Here is an 18,049-nt window from a genome sequence, read left to right as displayed (position 1 = left end):
GAACTCTCTCCACCTAAAGCTCTTCAAGGATTTAAAGAAATACAAGTGTATATTTTTTTCTTGATTTTTCCTAATGTTTTATTTGCTATAGAACAAGGATTAGTCTTTTGGTTTATGGGGTTAATTTTATGTTGCTTCCGATGTGTTTGTTTGTGGATATCTGACTATTAACATGCAATGTTATCTTTGTGTTTTACTAAGAGGTTGGTAAGACGATCCGGCAAAGTTGCAGGTAAGGTGGAAGCTATCCAAATTCCTTGAGTCGGGTAGGCAGGGTTGATGATATTGGTATATGAATCTTTCTGTTTCACTTCTTGTTCTTATTCAAGTTATGTCTTGTTTCTACCATAAGCTTTACCAACAATATAAGAAGTGGTTCACTAATAATCATTCCATTGTATAATTGTGTTTGCAATTTAAAAACCCATGTATAATGTAGGCGGCCACTTTAAAACTTCTCATCACACCGCGACCGAATATAATGTTATTTGGTAATAGTTCTTGTATTATTATGAAAGTTGTTATTACGTGCTACAAGTTCTTTGCCATTGATCATCTAATGGAAATGGTTGGGAACTGGCCTTTTATACTATGTTTTATAAAATATTTTGGTCGATTGGTCCCATTTTATCATTTCATTTGCAAGTACATTTGTAAAAATATTATTTCAGCTATTACAACTAATACAAATAAGCCATAGTACCTGCAAGGTTGCTTACCACATGGAAGCTATGATCAATTTCTATGCATTGATTCTCTTTTATCTATCTCATCAACACTCTAAGATGTATCTCAAAACCTGAAATACATGACATTCCAAACAAAATATGTAAGATAAAAATTATATGGTGAGTTACATTTAGACACAAAATCAATATTAAAGTCATTTGATAAAACTATAACTTGACATGCATTAATAAATAGAATGCAAAGCATGTTATGCATGACCTAACCAAATGTGATTCCTCACAGGCATTCCCGAGGATCAACTACATGTCAAGTCTAGTATCCATAAGGGTTACCCAAGATTGGGATGGTCAAATAAGTGATTCATAGTTGTGACCATTGTCAGAATATATCAAAAAAGGCCCCGTAAAATTCACCCCGAATGGGATAGTCATATAAGTGACTCAAGACACTGACCTTTACCACAGACTAACTTATCCACGAAAATCCCCGTAATTGTTCCCCATACGGACATCTACGTTCAGTCGACACTTTCTTAGGACTATGCAATTTGTTTTTATGATGCATGATCACCATTGTTCTTTTACTGACTCAATCACACACAAATGTTTGATGCTATGGTAATACATTTTCAATAACAACATTGCATAGTAAAATATTCAAACATAATATAAGTATAATACAACTTTTATAAAACATCCAATAGCTATACTTTAATACAGTGTTTAAGGCTGGACGGAGTGAAGGGGGAAAGGTATGCGAGAGCTATTCTCACTCGGAGGAACACCGTACCGGCAACGCAGGATAGGAGGCACGGGGAGGAGGCGGGGAAGGGGTTCCCACACTCTCTCTCTCTTCTTGTGATTGGCTAGAACTTTTTTTTTTTTTTTTTGAGTTTGCAGGTTCATCGATGAAGAAGGAAGAAGTTTATGGAAATGGCATATTTGGCCTCTATGTTTTGGTCTTATGACAAAATACACCCCAACTCTGAATTCTCTTCACAAAAATAGTTTTCAAAAATTACTAAAAAAACACTATACTTTTATATTCCAATTATCATTAAAATTAGTTAATTTTATTTTAAAAAAATCAAAACAAAGTGAGGGGAGTTTCCAGCACACTCCTTGGGTTTTGGTGAGGGAAAGAAAAAAATGAGGAAAATGGTGTTGTGGTCCACAAAAAGTGAGAGGAGTTTCCCACCGACACCCTCCGGTTTAAGAAGATATTTCTAAGAATGAGACACCGAGACATACAATAACTTACTGTTCTACAAATATAAAAAATTTTGAAAACTTCAAAAACAAAGAATCACAAGTTTAGGCTGCTCGGAGTGGAGGGAGCTCTAACCGTGACTTGCTTACGTGGAGCCTCTTTCTACGCGTGAACACTGCCCCCGACTTCGGTGGGTTGGTGGTGGCGTGGATCCCAAGACAAACGAAGACGCGTAATGTTATTGGTTACCTTTAATTTCGACCGGTGGGCATTAAATAAAAAAAAAATTCTTTAATTTCAGTTCTCTCAATATATGCATCCATTTTTAGATAAATTTTTTAAAACAAAAATACAAACTCTTTCAAATCAAACACACAAATTCAACAAAAAATGGATAGCGGTTATGATGACGATTTGGTGTTGCACACACTATTATCTGGGGCACAAGACGTGGTTCGTGAGAGAGGCGAAACTTCACACCACGATAAGAAACATAGAAAATGGATCAACCGGGATCGAGAGTCAGCAAATGAACTTTTGGTACATGATTATTTTTCCCTTGATAGTCTTTATGACCTATCGAAATTCGAAGAAAATTTTCGTATTAGTAGAAATTTAGTTTTACATATAGCTACAAATTTGGAACATAATTATGAGTTTTTCCAATTACGATGGGATGCTAGAGGTAAATGTGGTTTTACCACAATACAAAAATATATGACCGCTCTTAAACAATTGACATATGGCATAACCGCAGACGCTTCAAATGAGTATTCGAAAATGTTTGAAAGGATGGGTCGAGAATGGATATATCATTTCTTTGAGTATGTTATAGAGCTTTACAGTGACATATACTTGCGACATCCGACTAAAAGTGATGTCGAACGGTTGTATGCCACACATCAAGCTAAATATGGTTTTCCATGGATGTTTGGTAGTATTGATTGTACACATTAGGAGTGGGCAAATTGTCCTAATGTATGGCACGGTAAATTCACTCGAGGTGATCATAGGGTCCCGACTGTTATATTAGAGGCGGTTTTATCACAAGACTTATGGTTTTGGCATGTATTATTTGGTATGATAGGATCCAACAATGACCTTAATGTGCTTCAAACGTCTCCATTATTTAACAATAGTTTGCACGGTAAAGCACTAGATATGTCATACGTTTTGAATGGAAATGAATATAAATATGAGTATTACCTAGCTGATGATCCAGAGTATGCTACTTTTGTCAAATCATTTTCATTTCCAGCCGATGAAAAAAATTGTTCAAGTTAGCATAAGAGTATAAACGGAAGGATGTGGAACGAGCGTTTTGCATTCTAAAAGAAAAGTAGCAAATCATCAAACCTCCAGCTCAACATGGGATAGGGCAAAACTGACGACGGTGTTGACTGCTTGTGTTATTTTACATAACATGATAATAGGAAAAGAGGGCAGGGCTATTTGTTCATATACCGGGAACGATACACTTAATCCTCCTGCAGTAATACAAGTTGGCATCCCGGCATACTTCTCTAGAGTTTTGGAAATACAAAATTGTGAAACACATCACAATATATGTCATAATTTGACCGAGCACATATGGGGAAGACAATCCCAAGGGGAAAATGACGATGAAGACGAAGAGGATGACGATGAAGGCGATGAGGATGCAAATGATGACAACGAGGCGGTTGAGGGCGATGAGGATGATGATGAGGATAAGTAGTATTTGTCTAGTGTTTTTGTGTTTTAAGTTTTTATGTTTTTTAATTAAGTAGCGTAATGTTTTATCTGTTATGTTTTATGTTTATCTTTGTAATTTAGGTTTTAAATTCTTATGTTTTTAATTAATGAAATTTGATTTTTTTTTTTTTTTTTTTTTTTTGTGATTTCAAAAAATTTATTTATGTTATAAATTATATTTTTTATTTAGTATAATGTAACAAAAAATAAATAAAATAAAATATTTATTTACGTTATAAATTATGTTTTATATTTAATAAAATGTTACAAAAAATAAAAATAGATATATATATTTATTTATGGTATAAATGATGTTTTTTTATTTAATATAATATTAAAAAAAACATATTATTAGTGGTAACATTTGGTGTCTTTAATGGGTTGGTGATAATGGTGACGTGGCACAGTGGTTACACTACTTTTCCGATGGGTTGGTGGTGACCGGTCCACAGCCCTAACAATTAACCCGGCCAAGATTCTTAAATTAACTTCATAGAATAGCATATGATTTTTAAATTGAGTTCAAAGAGCAAAAGAAACAAAAAACCAAAGATGCATGTTTATCAACAAAAACAGATGCGTCTGTGACTGCGTCACTCATTAATTGACGACTAAGTGAAAAGTAATAAAACAAACGGTTTAGGAAGCTAGGCTCGACCGTTGGTAAACCCAAATTTTTTGAAATTAACTTCAAAGAATAAAAGAAACAATAAACCGAAGATGCGTGTTTATCAACAAACCCAGAGATGCGTCTGTGACTTGTGTCACTCGTTAATTGCCGACCAAAGGAAAAATAATAAAACAAAGAATTTAGGAAACTAGTCTCGATCGTCGGTAAACTAGAAAGGAGTGTAAAATCCCACCTATTACCAGCTGATCCATTAATTATCTTTTTTTTTTCGCACCTGTGCGGTGACACACGTGGCACGAACGGGCCTGATTGACATTACCGGTCATATCGTTCCTGGTTCCCGAATTGCCGGTTCGGTATTGGTTCTTGTTCCATGCTTACATGTGGGAATCCATTTAATTCTTAGGGAACTCAATGTTTATTATGACAGTATACATGCATGCATACATGGACTTTTACATATGTACTTATGGACAACATTTCCATGATCGACAAACTAACTTGTTCTTCATTAGTTTTTTATTATTTAACTATAAATCTGTTTGACTTTCTAAGCACAAATAAAAAACCCAAAAGTTTCGAAAAACATTTGCATATTACTTGCACTCAATCACTCACGTAAAATAATTATTTTTCACTAGTGCCCTCAATTTCTCCTATAAAGATAACCAAAAATCACTCACTTCACATGCTTTAAGTTTCAGCAAATCTCCTCGCTTACCTTCAATCAACACCATGAAAGCTTCAACAAAAGTTGCCCCATTGATTTCAATCATGATTGGGTCAATCTTTCTGCTATTCATATCTTCCTCCGATGCTGTGATTACTTGCAGCACAGTCATCCAGGATCTAGCACCTTGTGTGAGTTACCTCAGGAGTGGGAGTGGGATGCCTCCACCTGCTTGTTGCTCGGGTGCTAAGGCTCTTGCGACAACTGCAAGCACTACTGCTGACAGACAAGCGGCTTGTAAATGCCTCAAGTCGGCTTCCCAAAGCCTAAACCCAAATCCAGGGCTAGCTAAATCTCTTCCGGGAAACTGCGGCATTAGTTTGGGATTCACTATATCATCAAGCGTTGACTGCACAAAGTAAATTACTATACTCTCTTACCAAAGAGCACATAATGTGTCTCGGTTGCATCATTGATTATGATTCACCTGCATGCATAAGGCGCTTTATTAGATCGATGTTAATCTTTCATGTAGTCGCTTTGAGCAGTAATGTCATTGGATTACTAGAAATATTCTTGAAGTTAGTTAGACTAATAAAATATTTGTATATATTTGCAGAATCAATTAAATTGTTGAAGCTACTCAGGCAGAGATCGATGGTTCTGGTTATACATAGAGCAAGAGTTGGTCGAGTCTTTCGTTAGAACTCGTAATGCATCTAGATTCTAGAGTTTACGAAAGTTTAATTTATGATTTTAAGTATGTATAATAAATGTTGTTTGCCCAACTTATTTGGAGTTAACATGGAATGAGTCTACACCATGATATTTTATATTATAATAATGTTTTGTTTGATGTTTTGTGATACCTTAATGATATCTCTAATCCAGTTCAAATGAAATTCTTTTTGTGATCTTAGCTGAAAATTAATCTTTATTTTAAAGTCCAAATTTGAGCTTAAATATTTTATGATGTCTACGAATGTTTTAATTTAATTTCCAAATACAGTGATTTTCTTGTTAGTGTAGTTAAATATTTTTCTTAATTATTTTCTGAAAACTTATATTTCATATAAAAATATCAATTGGCGTATGATTTTCTTTTTTTATTTCAATACAAAATAGCTTTCAACTTTGCCTTTCATAATATTTCTAGATTTTCTTTGTATTTAAGAAATTTTACATTTAATTCAAAATAGTATTAAAATTTTGGCATAGTGTAATCATTTTATATCTCATACAAAATAGGTTTTTATTTGTTTAATTATAAGCAAACCATTTGATTGTATATGCCAGCTACCACATCAACTAGTATATTTTTCTTTTAGGAGAAACCACCTTAAATATTATTTTGCTAGATTGATGTTTACATGTAGCCAATTGCCACCTACAACAACTTTGTGAACATAACTTACATCTTACCTTCCAAAATTTTGGATATATTTCAACAATTTCATATATTGATGATGTCTCCTGATCATGTAGAGCTTGATAGATAAACTAAGTTCTTCATTATTATTAAAAGAATTTTCTTCTAAGTTTTGAGTTAAATCATTTTTACTTTCAGAATATGACACTATCAATTGTGAACACTAATTATTGAGATTTGAGTTAATTCTTAATAGCCAAAAATTCTAAAAAGCCCATTCAAGGCTTTGTCCTATAGCGCAGCATCAGCTTCGCCCTACAGTAAAGTAAAAGGTTGGTCTCAGCGAAGGTTAGAGATATCCAAACGAAGAGAATACCAAAGATGTATAGTCACATTCAGAAGTACTGAAGCAAGGTCTTTATTTTGTAAACCGAAGTGGAAACAAAGCATCTCTTCTCATAAGCTTTGTTATTGTCTATACAATCTTGGAGAATAAGTTTTCTTTCTTTATGTCGGTCAGTCATAGGCCCATTGGTCCATCCTGTAACTTTTAAGTCGACGCCAATACAAATATATCTCATTTATTGCAACCATTTTGATAATAGTAGTGATACATGATTAGCATAAGTGTAGGCCACTATTATAGGTAGGAAATACAAAGATCTTGTATAACATTTTAAATAAAAAAAAAAATTGTAACATCCCAAAATTCTAGACCAAAATTTTCATTTTTGATATTGCAATTCATAAACACAATTAAAAATAAACATTATCATGTTAATTCATTGCATCAAAAGCTATGTGTCACAGGATGACTCTTTTAGACTAGTCAATACCGTGTGCCACTTAGTGCTTCTGCAACTAAGTCAGGCTAACTTCGACGATCTAGATGTATTACCGAACATAGGAAGCAAGAGTTATAACAAGGAACACTTCAAGAAAGCTTCTATTATATAACTCAACTTCTTTACAAGGCAACTCCTCGATGGTTTGGACAAATGAGTCCTCCCCCTATTTATAGGCATTTTACACCTCCTCAAAAGGAAGTTTCTAGGTTCTGATCATTCTTAACTAATCTAGACACTTCCTATTATATACATGGATTTTACAAGACTCTAGAATATGGTATACTTATCTACGATGCTCTAGAAATATCTAGGTCGTCCCAACATTATCAAAATCGTTATTGTATGATCTAGCGTGTTCTAGATCGTTACAATGTCTTCCGGGTCGTTCTAGTTTCGTCTAATGCCTTCTTGATTATTTCGGATCGTTCTCCTTTGTTCCATTGTCATCTATAATATTCTAGCATCTACCAGGGTCTCATAGAGTATTCTTGATCTCTCTGGAGACTTCTCAAGGATACCTTATCATTCAGGAGTTCTCTAGAGGAACTTAGAATTTTCCAGAAACTCGGTCCGTGTCACCCTCCCCCAATTAATCCCTTGACGTCCTTGTCAAGTCTTTTAGCATGTGTCACTTGTCTTCTTACTTCCTATCTTGTTTTGGGTCTTCTTGTAGCCTCATGATACATCGGAGGAATTCTTAAGGATGATTGTGACTCCGTCTTGCACCAATATGTGTTGCCACCTCGGACTATGTGGTTTGGTTTCGCATACTTTCTGGTTCGAACACTGGTTGCTTGTGAATCATCTTACTTCTTCCAACTTAGGGTTTTCCCAAATCTTCCCAACTTCCCTAAGGTCTTTGTTAAACTTCATTGATGATAGCGTTCGAGATCTTGTTCTACTCCTTTCTATTGGTACGATGTGAATGATTTTACCTTTAGTAATACGCATCGTATTATCACTTTCAAATGACCATGGACATACTCCGTCTAGGAATTCCATTCCTAATACCATGTTATAGTCATCCATCGGTACAACTACAAGGTCAATGTTCCCTTCCCATTCCACAATTTTCATGGGTACTCCCCGTGAAACTCCCAAGATAGGATTAGAGGGAGAATTGACAACCTTCAACTGGCCTTCTTCTTTCACGTAGTGGACTCCCAATCTCTTTGCTTCATTTTCAGAAAGGAAGTTGTGAGTCGCACCTGAATCTATTATCTTTTTAGTAATTCCTCCATTCAACTTGGCTTCGACTAGCATGAGTCTTCCTACCTTAGAACCACTCCCTTTCGATTCCCTTGTCTCGTGTTTTGTCATAGAGTTCAGAAGTCACAGGGGAGTCATGTGAGCATCTTTTTCTTCTTCATCTTCGTGTAACACCATCGCATAAAATGTCTTTTTCTTTGGACAGTCGCGGATCAAGTGAGGACCATCACACAAGTAGCACTTGATCTCCTTCCGTTATCTATTTGGTTTCTTCTTTCGACTGATTTTCCTTTCGTACTCAAAGGTTGGGGTATGTTTTCTTTTGGTTCCGGTTCTGACATAGTTTGTTCTCCCCACTATTCTTCTTAACAGTGTTTTCTTTTGGAAATTCCATTAGATCTTTTGCCATGGCAATAACTTCGTCGATGTCTTTGACATTTATCCTCTTGAGCTCGTTGTATGCCCACGATTGTAGTCCATCCATGAAATAGAAAGGTTTGTCCTTCTCTTGCATATCGGGTAACTCTAGCATCAAGCTCATGAACTCGAATATATAGTCTCTGATGGATCCAGTATGCTTTAGCCCACAAAGTTTCTTCATCGATATGTCCTCAGCATTATGTGGGTAGAATTGTCTCTTAAGTTTACTCTTGAATTCTTCCCATGTGTTGTCACAACCCCAAACTAGAACGACGGAATCGTTCGAGGGTGGATGACTTCATGTAGTATCGTAAGAGTTGAATACGTAGTAAAGAAAGTAAACACAACCATCATATATATAATTTAAGAGTTACATTGTAAAATGATACTTGTTTCAAAAACAAATGACAATATTATGTCAAAATGAGTTTAAAACCGATGCCATAGCATCAGTTCTCCAAAATCTGAATTTTACATGTATTACTGAATCCTTGAGAAATACAAGTAGATTTGAAAGAGTAGATTAGCATTTAAGCTGGTGAGTTCATAAGTATTTAATGTCAATGTTTGTATTAATTTAAATGAATTTGTTTGTAGATGTTTGAAAACTCTTAGAAAATCCAATATTTCTTACTAGTATAAAAGTAGTCTTCTACTAAGACCCGACTGTTTCGTATGTTGTTTCTCAAATTCCAATATTTTTCCATAAGTGTAAGGTAGTTATAAAGTTCCATAAACTATTACGCATTAGTGTTTTTTCATTTATAGTATAGTAGATTTATGCAAGTAAAAGAGTCGCTAAAGCATTTGATAACCCCGTAAATCAACGTGTTTTTAATACTCCATTTGAGTTTTATAACCATACTATTGACCCTGACTGCCTGTAACAACGTTCTTCAGGCATTGGAATGTTATGACGTTTGTCACCCCAGACCTTCCGATGTAATTGCAGCTAACATTTTAGGTGTGGGATTGTCAATACCGTATAGATCTATACACAAGTATCATGCTCTCCCTACAAGAGATTATGATATATAATACATGACTTTAGCTGCATACTTGAAAGTACGTGAAGTTGAATGTCTCACAAAATTTAGTATCAAATAGATTTACGTATGAAAAGTTCATTTGTTCTTGTATTTGAAAGTATTTCTCTAATATAGTACTCATAGTATGTAAAATCTCTTCAATATCTAGTAAATTATACCTATTATAGTTTTTTTCAAATGTATATTATAGTTTTTTTCAAATGTATGATTCCTTTGTATCATAAACCCTAGTGCAATATCAGCTTGGTATGTAAGTATTACATTTGTAATAACATTATTGAACCTTATACACCAATATATAAATAAAGTGTTTGATATTTGTATAATAACATGTTTTTACTCTTGAAGGACAAAATGTTATTGAATAAGTGTTGCATGCGAACGTTTTCATATGATAGTTATGAATCACGTATGATTTCTCATATAAAGATAAGTGTAGTAAAAGCTTAATGTTTTCCACACGAGAGTAACCGTGTGTTTACTTGTACTCGCCCCCCCCCCCCCCACCCCCCTAAATTTAAAGTGTATAAAAGCATTTATAAAGCATTTGAAAACGTAGTTGTAGGGGTATGAACTCACTTGATAGGCAGAAGAAAGTGAAATGAAAACTGAGCAGAACTTCGACTAGGGAAAGTTGAATTTCTCGGGATTCTCGGGAATCTCGGGAGTGAAAAACCTTCATTTGGAACTTGGATATGAAGACCGGGGCTTCAGGGGTTTAAACGCAGAGCTTCGGCACGAGAGAGAGAGAGAGAGAGAGAGAGAGAGAGAGAGACAAAGAGAGAGAGAAGAAATGAGCACTGGAACCCAACACCTTCGGCTGCTATTTATAGCCCAAATCTGGTCACCACGTCGTGGTAAAACTCACCACGTCATGATGAGGGATTCTATCCTCTTCCGTTGAGGGGACATTTGCTGACGCACCTGGCACCCATCAATCACATTAGCACATCGTGGCCACTTTACCACGCCGTGGTGGGCTTGATAGCCTCAGATTTTGTGCCGAAAACTTGTAAAATTCGTCACTTTCGGGTACGAACTTCGTTTTTTACGTTCTTTATATCCACGCATAGGTGAGATTATTCTCTACAACTCTTGTTTAGACTCCGTCGGCAAATTTTGACTTTATCTTTATTTTTATTTATTCGTATTTATTTTTAACAGGCCGAGATACGAAAAGTCCGTTAAAAATCCATAACTTCTTCATGTGATGTCCGTTCTCGTCAGACTTTATTCCGTTGTGCTACGATTGTTGAGATCTTCGATTCTTATTTAGGTTTTATCGGCTAAAAAACTATCGATCTCCGTTTCGCGTATTTTAGTTGTCTGCTGCTATATTTGAAACTTGGAAAAATCATAACTTTATAATACGAAGTTAGATTTGGACGTTCTTTTATATACACATTCGGTCTAATGATATCTACAACTTTCATTTAGATACCTAAGGATAAATATAATTGCATTGAAACTTCGCGTTTTACGCTTATCAGTGTTGCCGGTTTTTAGTGTGATTCTTAGATTGGTCATAACTTCTTCGTTATAACTCGGATTTTAGTGGTCTTTATATTTCTGAAACCCTTGATACGATGTTTATTATTTTATGTAACCTAATAGAGACTTTTGAACATTCAAATTTTTGATGCAGATTTCATTACATTAAAAGAGATTACAAATTCTTGACTTTTTAGGTCATTACACTGATCCGAAAATATCGGGTTGTCACATCATCCCCTCATTAGAGAGAATTTCGTCCTGAAATTAAGTATAAAGTTAAAAATTGTGGATTAGGGAAAGAGATGCGGGTACTTTTGGTTCATCTGATCTTCGCGTTCCCAAGTAAATTCAGTTCCCCGCTTTGCATTCCAGCGGACCTTCACAATGGGTATGCGACTTTGTTTTGTTCTTTTAATTTCCCTATCCATGAATTCAATTGGTTCCTCTATGAAGTGGAGACTCTCGTTGATTTCTATTTCGTCTAGAGGGACGATGAGGGTCTCATCGGACAAACATTTCTTCAAGTTTGACACATGAAACGTAGGATGTACGTTATTGAGTTCCTGCGGTAGGCGAAGTTTGTATGCTACCGGGCCGATCCTTGCAAGGATCTCGAATGGTCCGATATATCTTGGGTTTAGTTTCCTACGTTTTCCGAAACGTATTAACCCATTCCAGGGCGAGACCTTAAATAGCACACGGTCCCCAACCTGAAATTCTAAGGGCTTCCGTCTTTTGTGCGCATAACCCTTTTGTCTGTCTCTTGAAGCTTTTAGTTATTCCCGAATTTGTATTATCCTTTCAGTTCTTTCTCTTATAATTTGCGGGCCTCTGAGACCACTGTCGGGTACTTGTCCCTTGGCTAGTTGTGTGTCACCCACTTCAGCCCAGCACAGTGGTGATCTGCACTTGCGGCCATAGAGGGCTTCGAATGGAGCAACTTTAATGCTAGAGTGATAGCTATTATTGTACGAGAATTCAACTAGTGGTCAATGGGCATCCCATGCCTTACCAAAATCGATTTCACAAGCTCTTAGCATATCCTCCAAGGTTTGTATGGTCCTCTCACTTTGACCGTCAGTTTGTGGATGGTAAGCGATACTCATGTCTAGGTTCGTTCCAAGAGATTTTTGTAGAGACTGCCAGAATTACAAGGTGAACCTACTATCACTGTCGGAGATAACGGATATTGATATACCATGTAGTCGTACAATCTCTCGGGTGTATGTTCGAGCTAGCTTCTCCATCTTGTCGGTTTCTTTTAATAGGTAGGAAGTGTGCGGATTTTGTCAATCTATCAACGATCACCCAGATCGTGTCAAGCCTACCCGTTGTCTTGGGTAATTTGGTTATGAAATACATGGTTATCCGCTCCCACTTCCACTCGGGTAGTTCAGGTTGCTATAGTAATCCTGAGGGCTTTTGATACTATACTTTGACCTTGGCACAAGTCAGGAACTTGCCCACATAGGTAGCGATCTCTGCGTACATGTTCGGCCACCAATACAGTTTCTTGAGGTCCAGATACATCTTGTCTGAAGCTGGATGCACAGAGTATCGAGTCTTATGAGCCTCATTCATGACTACATCTCTGAATCCACTAAACTTCGACGTCTAGATCTGAGCCATGAAGTAATGAACTTCGTCGCCCTTGATTTGAAGATTCTTATCCATTCCCCTTAAGGCTTCACCCGTCACATTCTCTGATTTCAAGGCTTCCCTCTAAGCTTCCTTGATTTACGTGGACAGGTGTGAATGGATTGTCGTAGTTAAGGATTTCACTCGTTAGCCCAAGTATTCCTCTCGACTTAGGGCATCCGCTAAAACATTCACTTTTCCTAGGTGATCACGAATTTCACATTCGTACTCATTTAACAGTTCAACCCATCGTCTTTGCCTCATCTTGAGTTCGTTTTGATTGAGGATGTGTTGAAAGTTCTTGTGATCGGTAAAGATTGTGCATTTCGTGCCACAGAGATAGTGTCTCCAAATCTTTAAGGTGAAAATGACTGCTCCCAGTTCGAGGTCGTGTGTAGTGTAGTTGACCTCATGTGTCTTGATTTTTCTCGAGGCGTAGGTGATGACTCTTCCTCGTTGCATTAGAACACATCCTAGACCTTGATTAGATGCATCATAGTAGACCACGAAGTCTTCCGTTCCTTCTAACAAGGACAATATAGGTGCGCTGCATAGGGCTTGCTTTAGTGTTTGGAATGAAGCATCTTTTCTTTCTTCCCAATTGAAAATTACCCCCTTTTGGGTCAAGGTGGCAAGTGGTTTAGCAACCTTCGAGAAGTTCTGAATAAACCTTCGATAGTAACCAACAAGGCCCAAGAATTGTAGGATTTCCGTTGGGTCCTTGGGGCTGGCCAATTCTAGATTGCTTTGATTTTGGAAGAGTCCATGGGTATCCCGTCCTTGCTAACCACATGACCCAGGAAATCTACTTTCCGAATCCAAAATTCACACTTTGAGAATAATTCGTATAACTTTTCTTTTCTTAGAGTTTCCAAGAATTGACAGAGGTGTTCACCGTGTTCTTCTTTATTCTTCAAATAAATGAGTATATCATCTATGAACACGATCACAAATTTTTACAGGAATGAATGAAACACTCAGTTCATTAATTCCATGAACACCGTCGATGCATATGTTAATCCAAAGGGCATCACTACAGACTTGTAGTGACCGTAATGAGTTCGAAAGGTTGTTTTGGGAACATCTCCTTCCAAGACTCGCTCCTTGGAGTTGGTCAAACAAGTCGTCAATGCGTGGTAAGGGATATCGGTTCTTGATAGTGAGCTTGTTTAGTTCTTGGTAATCGATGCACATGCGGAAAGATCCATCTTTCTTCTTTACAAACAGAATTGGTGCTCCCCATGGTGAAAAGATCGGTCTGATGAATCCTTTGTTGAGTAGTTCGTTTAATTGGTTGGATTATTCTTGCATCTCAGCTGGCACTAGACGATACAACGACTTAGCTACTGGGGTAGCTCCGGGAATTAAATCGATTCTGCACTCGACTTGTCGCGCTGGTGGGACTCCTGGAAGATCTTCAAGGAAGACATCGGGAAAATCGCAGACCTCTGGAATATCTTTGAGGTCTTTCTCTTCTTTTTCCTTATCTAGTACGTGGGCTAAGAAGGCATGGTACTCCTTATGCAGGTATTTTTGGGCTTTGACGCAAGAGATGATTTGTAAATTGGTATCGGGTTTGTCACCATAAATGGTAAGAGTTTCGCCATTTGGCAGATTTAGGCGAACGTCCCTTTCTTGACAGAGTATATCGGCATGGTGTAGGCTTAACCAATCCATATCGATGATGACATCAAAGCTCTTTATAGTGATCAACATTAGATCGATTCGAAATGAATGTTCATTTAGAGTTAGCGTGCAGCTTACGTAAATAACGTTTGTGCTTTCTGTTCTACCGTTTGCCATTTCTACTGTAAATATCTTATTGAGTGATTGGGGATTCTGTTTTAGTATGTGTTTGAATTTATGACTCACGAAAATCCTCTCCACACCACAATCAAAGAGTATGCATGCATAAGCGATATTGAGGAGAAACATACCTGTAACCACCGTGGGATCAGCTATTGCTTCGTTTTGCCCTATTGCCAACACTCTTCCCATGCCGCTAATATTCCTTGCCATAGAGCAATCCCTCTTGTAGTGTCCAGCTTCCCCACACCCATCTCACGCCTAACCCACACCGACTCCAGGAACTTGGGTGATTAGTCGTGATGGTGCCTTACAGAAACGGGCAGTGTGCCCTTTCTTGTTGCAGTTGTTGCAGTGCATCTCCCGACAATTTCCGTTGTGATGGAAATTTCATTTGACACACTTCGGTAGGTTCCCAGTATTGCCTTGCTGGTGCAGAGGTAATAGGAGCAGCAGTGGGGGTAGTAGCGGTATGGACTGCCACTATTTGTTGCTTCTTGGAAGGTTCCTGTGAAAACTGACTCTTCCTCTTGTTCCAAAACTTCTTCTTGTGGTTGTTGTTGGTACTGGTGTTGTTGTTGTTGTTTCCTATGATTTTCTCCAGGACAACAGTTGCAAAGCCTTGACAGATTCCATGGTCAACGAGAGCTTGTGGAAACTATTTGGCGTTATCGAAAGTGATTGGTTTGGAAGCTAGCACACTTCCTCGAATCTGGGGTAACAGTCCCCAGATATATCTTTCGATGTTTTTGCTCTCTAGAGTAACCATGCCTGGGAAAAGGATTGCTAGATCACTAAACCTATTGGTATAGGTTGTGATGTCCGAGCCTACCATAGTATGGCCCCAAAGTTCTTGCTCTAGCTTTTGTACTTCGCCCCTTGGACATTACTCTTACATTAACATTTGCTTTAGATTTTTCCAGCCCATAGAATTTGCCACTACTAGAGTTAGTGACTTGACGTGGCCATTCCACCACGTCAGAGCTCTCTCAGAGAATGTACAAGCGGCCAATTTTACCTTGCTCACTTCCAGACATGCATAGATCTCGAAAACCGCTTCTGTTTTCTCTATCCATTGTGATAGAGCCTTTATCCCTCCGGATCCGTTAACAGTTATGGGCTTGCTATTGGTGAAGTCCTTGAAAGTGCAGTCCCCTGAATGACCCGGGTTTTGGCCATTCATAGAGCGATTTACTCTATATCCGGACCCATTATTACTCATATGTGCCATTGCTGCTGTCACTGCAGCTCTTATAGTAGCTATCAAGGCTGTTTTATCTATTGATGGAGGTGGTGGTGGTGGTGGAGGTGTTGCATTGTTCCCATGGCGTGGAGATCTACAGGGGTGGCATCGTACTGCTAGGAAATAGAATGAAGAACATAAGTTTTTAATGATTTGAAGTTGTGTGTCAATGAATTTGTTATTTTTATCAATTTATAAATTCGACTGACCTACCAAGGGTTTAGAGTTTGACTCATAATAAAAGTTTGAATACTGATAGATAAACTTATGAATCTGAGTGGTAGTCAAAGAATTTACACACAAGGAATTTCTTCATATATATTAAACATATGCCGAGTTACATTTGAAGTTAGGAAAATTTCGACCCTTCTAAGGATCTCCGATACATAAGTTAAATAAAAGTAAGACTTTTAGCCGAGTTCCTATTCTATAACAATTTTTTTGGGATTCGGGAAGTACTACTTGTGTCAAAGGTTGAGTTTGGAGCTTGACTTCGTGTCTGATTGTTTTGCTTCATTAATACACCTATCGAAGGTGTCTTGCTGTTCCCTTATCTCAGAGAGGGTTGTAATCAGTTGTGCTTGGAATGTGTCAGCGTGGAGTTGGGCATTATCCTGCAACTTATCCAATCGATGGATGTCGGAAGTGTGAACTTGTACCGCCACGTTGACTTCCCGAATCCGGTCAGCTTGAACCCCGAATTGATAGGACTGATTGGCTAGTTTTCCCACCATGACTGGGAGTGCTCGGTTGGCTAAACCTCCATCCCTAACGTCATAGAAGTCCCGGCACATACCGTAAGGAGGAAGTAACCCTTGTTGGTGGCTCCAATGGTGAAGGTGACTTCCCTAGATGGGAGTTGGTCCCTAAAAGTTTCTCCTAACTGCGGGAGGTTAAGCGAATGGTGGGTCGATTACTTCTGGTTCTGATTTTGTTCCAGAGTCATCCCCTTCCTCCAACTCTATAGGTTCTTCATCCTCTTTGGGGTCCTCCTCTACCCATCCTCCATTGCCCTGATTCGGGTAGTAGGGATCCCCTGGTGGGTGGAATCCAGCCATTTCGTCTGTGCGAGAATAGTGATATGAGAATTATCTAGAAATTAATACATGTAAATCTAGACACGTAGGTTAAACTATTGTATTTACCAAATACTCCTATAGTATTTAAGTTTACATGTTTGATACTAGTGTTATTTTGGTAAGTTTTGACTTGTTTCTCACTACGACCATCCCTCGACATACATTAGTCCGATTTCGGATAAATATAGTTGATCAATCTATATTCGTCCCAAATCTGATTACATACTCCGAGACCTAGTCATAGTGTCCAACTTGTCTTAATACTTCTTGTATAGTTCTAACTATGAAAATGAGTTGTTTTTTTGGAAAGGGATCTTCCCTAACGAGGGTTTCCGGGCCAGCTTTCGCACACCGACTAATCCCCCACTGCAAACATAAAGCTTTGCTTCATGCCCTGGAGTCACTGCAGGCGAACCTCCATGGCTACAAGGGCTGAGTGGTGCCAGGATTTGAACATGGGTCAATAGGTTATCCACCATATCTTCCACATGCCTTACCAAGTCACCACAACCCAAATAACTTAAACTAAATGAAATGCGGTTTAGGTGTAAAAACATTTTGTCAGAGAGTTTTAGTCCCTATGTATTTATAGTTTGTATATCTTATGTGGTTCGATATACTTAGTGCACTATAAACAATGCTATGATACCAATCTGTCACACCCCCAAACCAGAACGGCGGAATCGTTCGAGGGTGGATTACTTCACGTAGTATCATAAGAGTTGAATACATAGTAAAGAAAGTAAACACAACCATCATATATATAATTTAATAGTTACATTGTCAAATGATACTTGTTTCAAAAACAAATTAGAATATGATGTCAAAATGAGTTTAAAACTGACACCATAGAATTACTTCTCCAAAAGCTGAATTTTACCTATATTACTGAATCCCTGAGAAATACAAGTAGATTTGAAAGAGTTGATCAGCATTTAAGCTGGTGAGTTCATAAGTATT

At 37.6% G+C, this 18,049-nt stretch overlaps 1 protein-coding gene across 1 annotated transcript; it reads left to right on the top strand.

Moving 5' to 3' along the window:
- The first annotated feature begins 4,958 nt into the window (after positions 1 to 4,958).
- LOC144999968 (non-specific lipid-transfer protein 1-like) lies at positions 4,959 to 5,800 on the top strand. The gene is made up of 2 exons (XM_078959112.1): positions 4,959 to 5,352; positions 5,554 to 5,800. Exons 1-2 carry the CDS (start codon positions 5,000 to 5,002, stop codon positions 5,561 to 5,563), a joined length of 363 nt encoding a protein of 120 aa, XP_078815238.1. The 5' UTR covers positions 4,959 to 4,999; the 3' UTR covers positions 5,564 to 5,800.
- The last annotated feature ends 12,249 nt before the right edge of the window (positions 5,801 to 18,049 follow it).

Source organism: Lactuca saligna, chromosome 1 (genome assembly GCF_052625555.1).
Source record: "Lactuca saligna cultivar CGN05327 chromosome 1, ASM5262555v1, whole genome shotgun sequence".
Taxonomy (NCBI): Eukaryota; Viridiplantae; Streptophyta; class Magnoliopsida; order Asterales; family Asteraceae; genus Lactuca; species Lactuca saligna.
The sequence above is the reverse complement of the archived record's forward strand: the minus strand, read 5'-3'. Positions and strand labels throughout refer to the sequence as shown.

Coding starts and splice junctions, on each gene's coding strand:
- LOC144999968 (XM_078959112.1), top strand. CDS start 5,000: ATGAAAGCTTCAACAAAAGTTGCCCCATTGATTTCAATCATGATTGGG.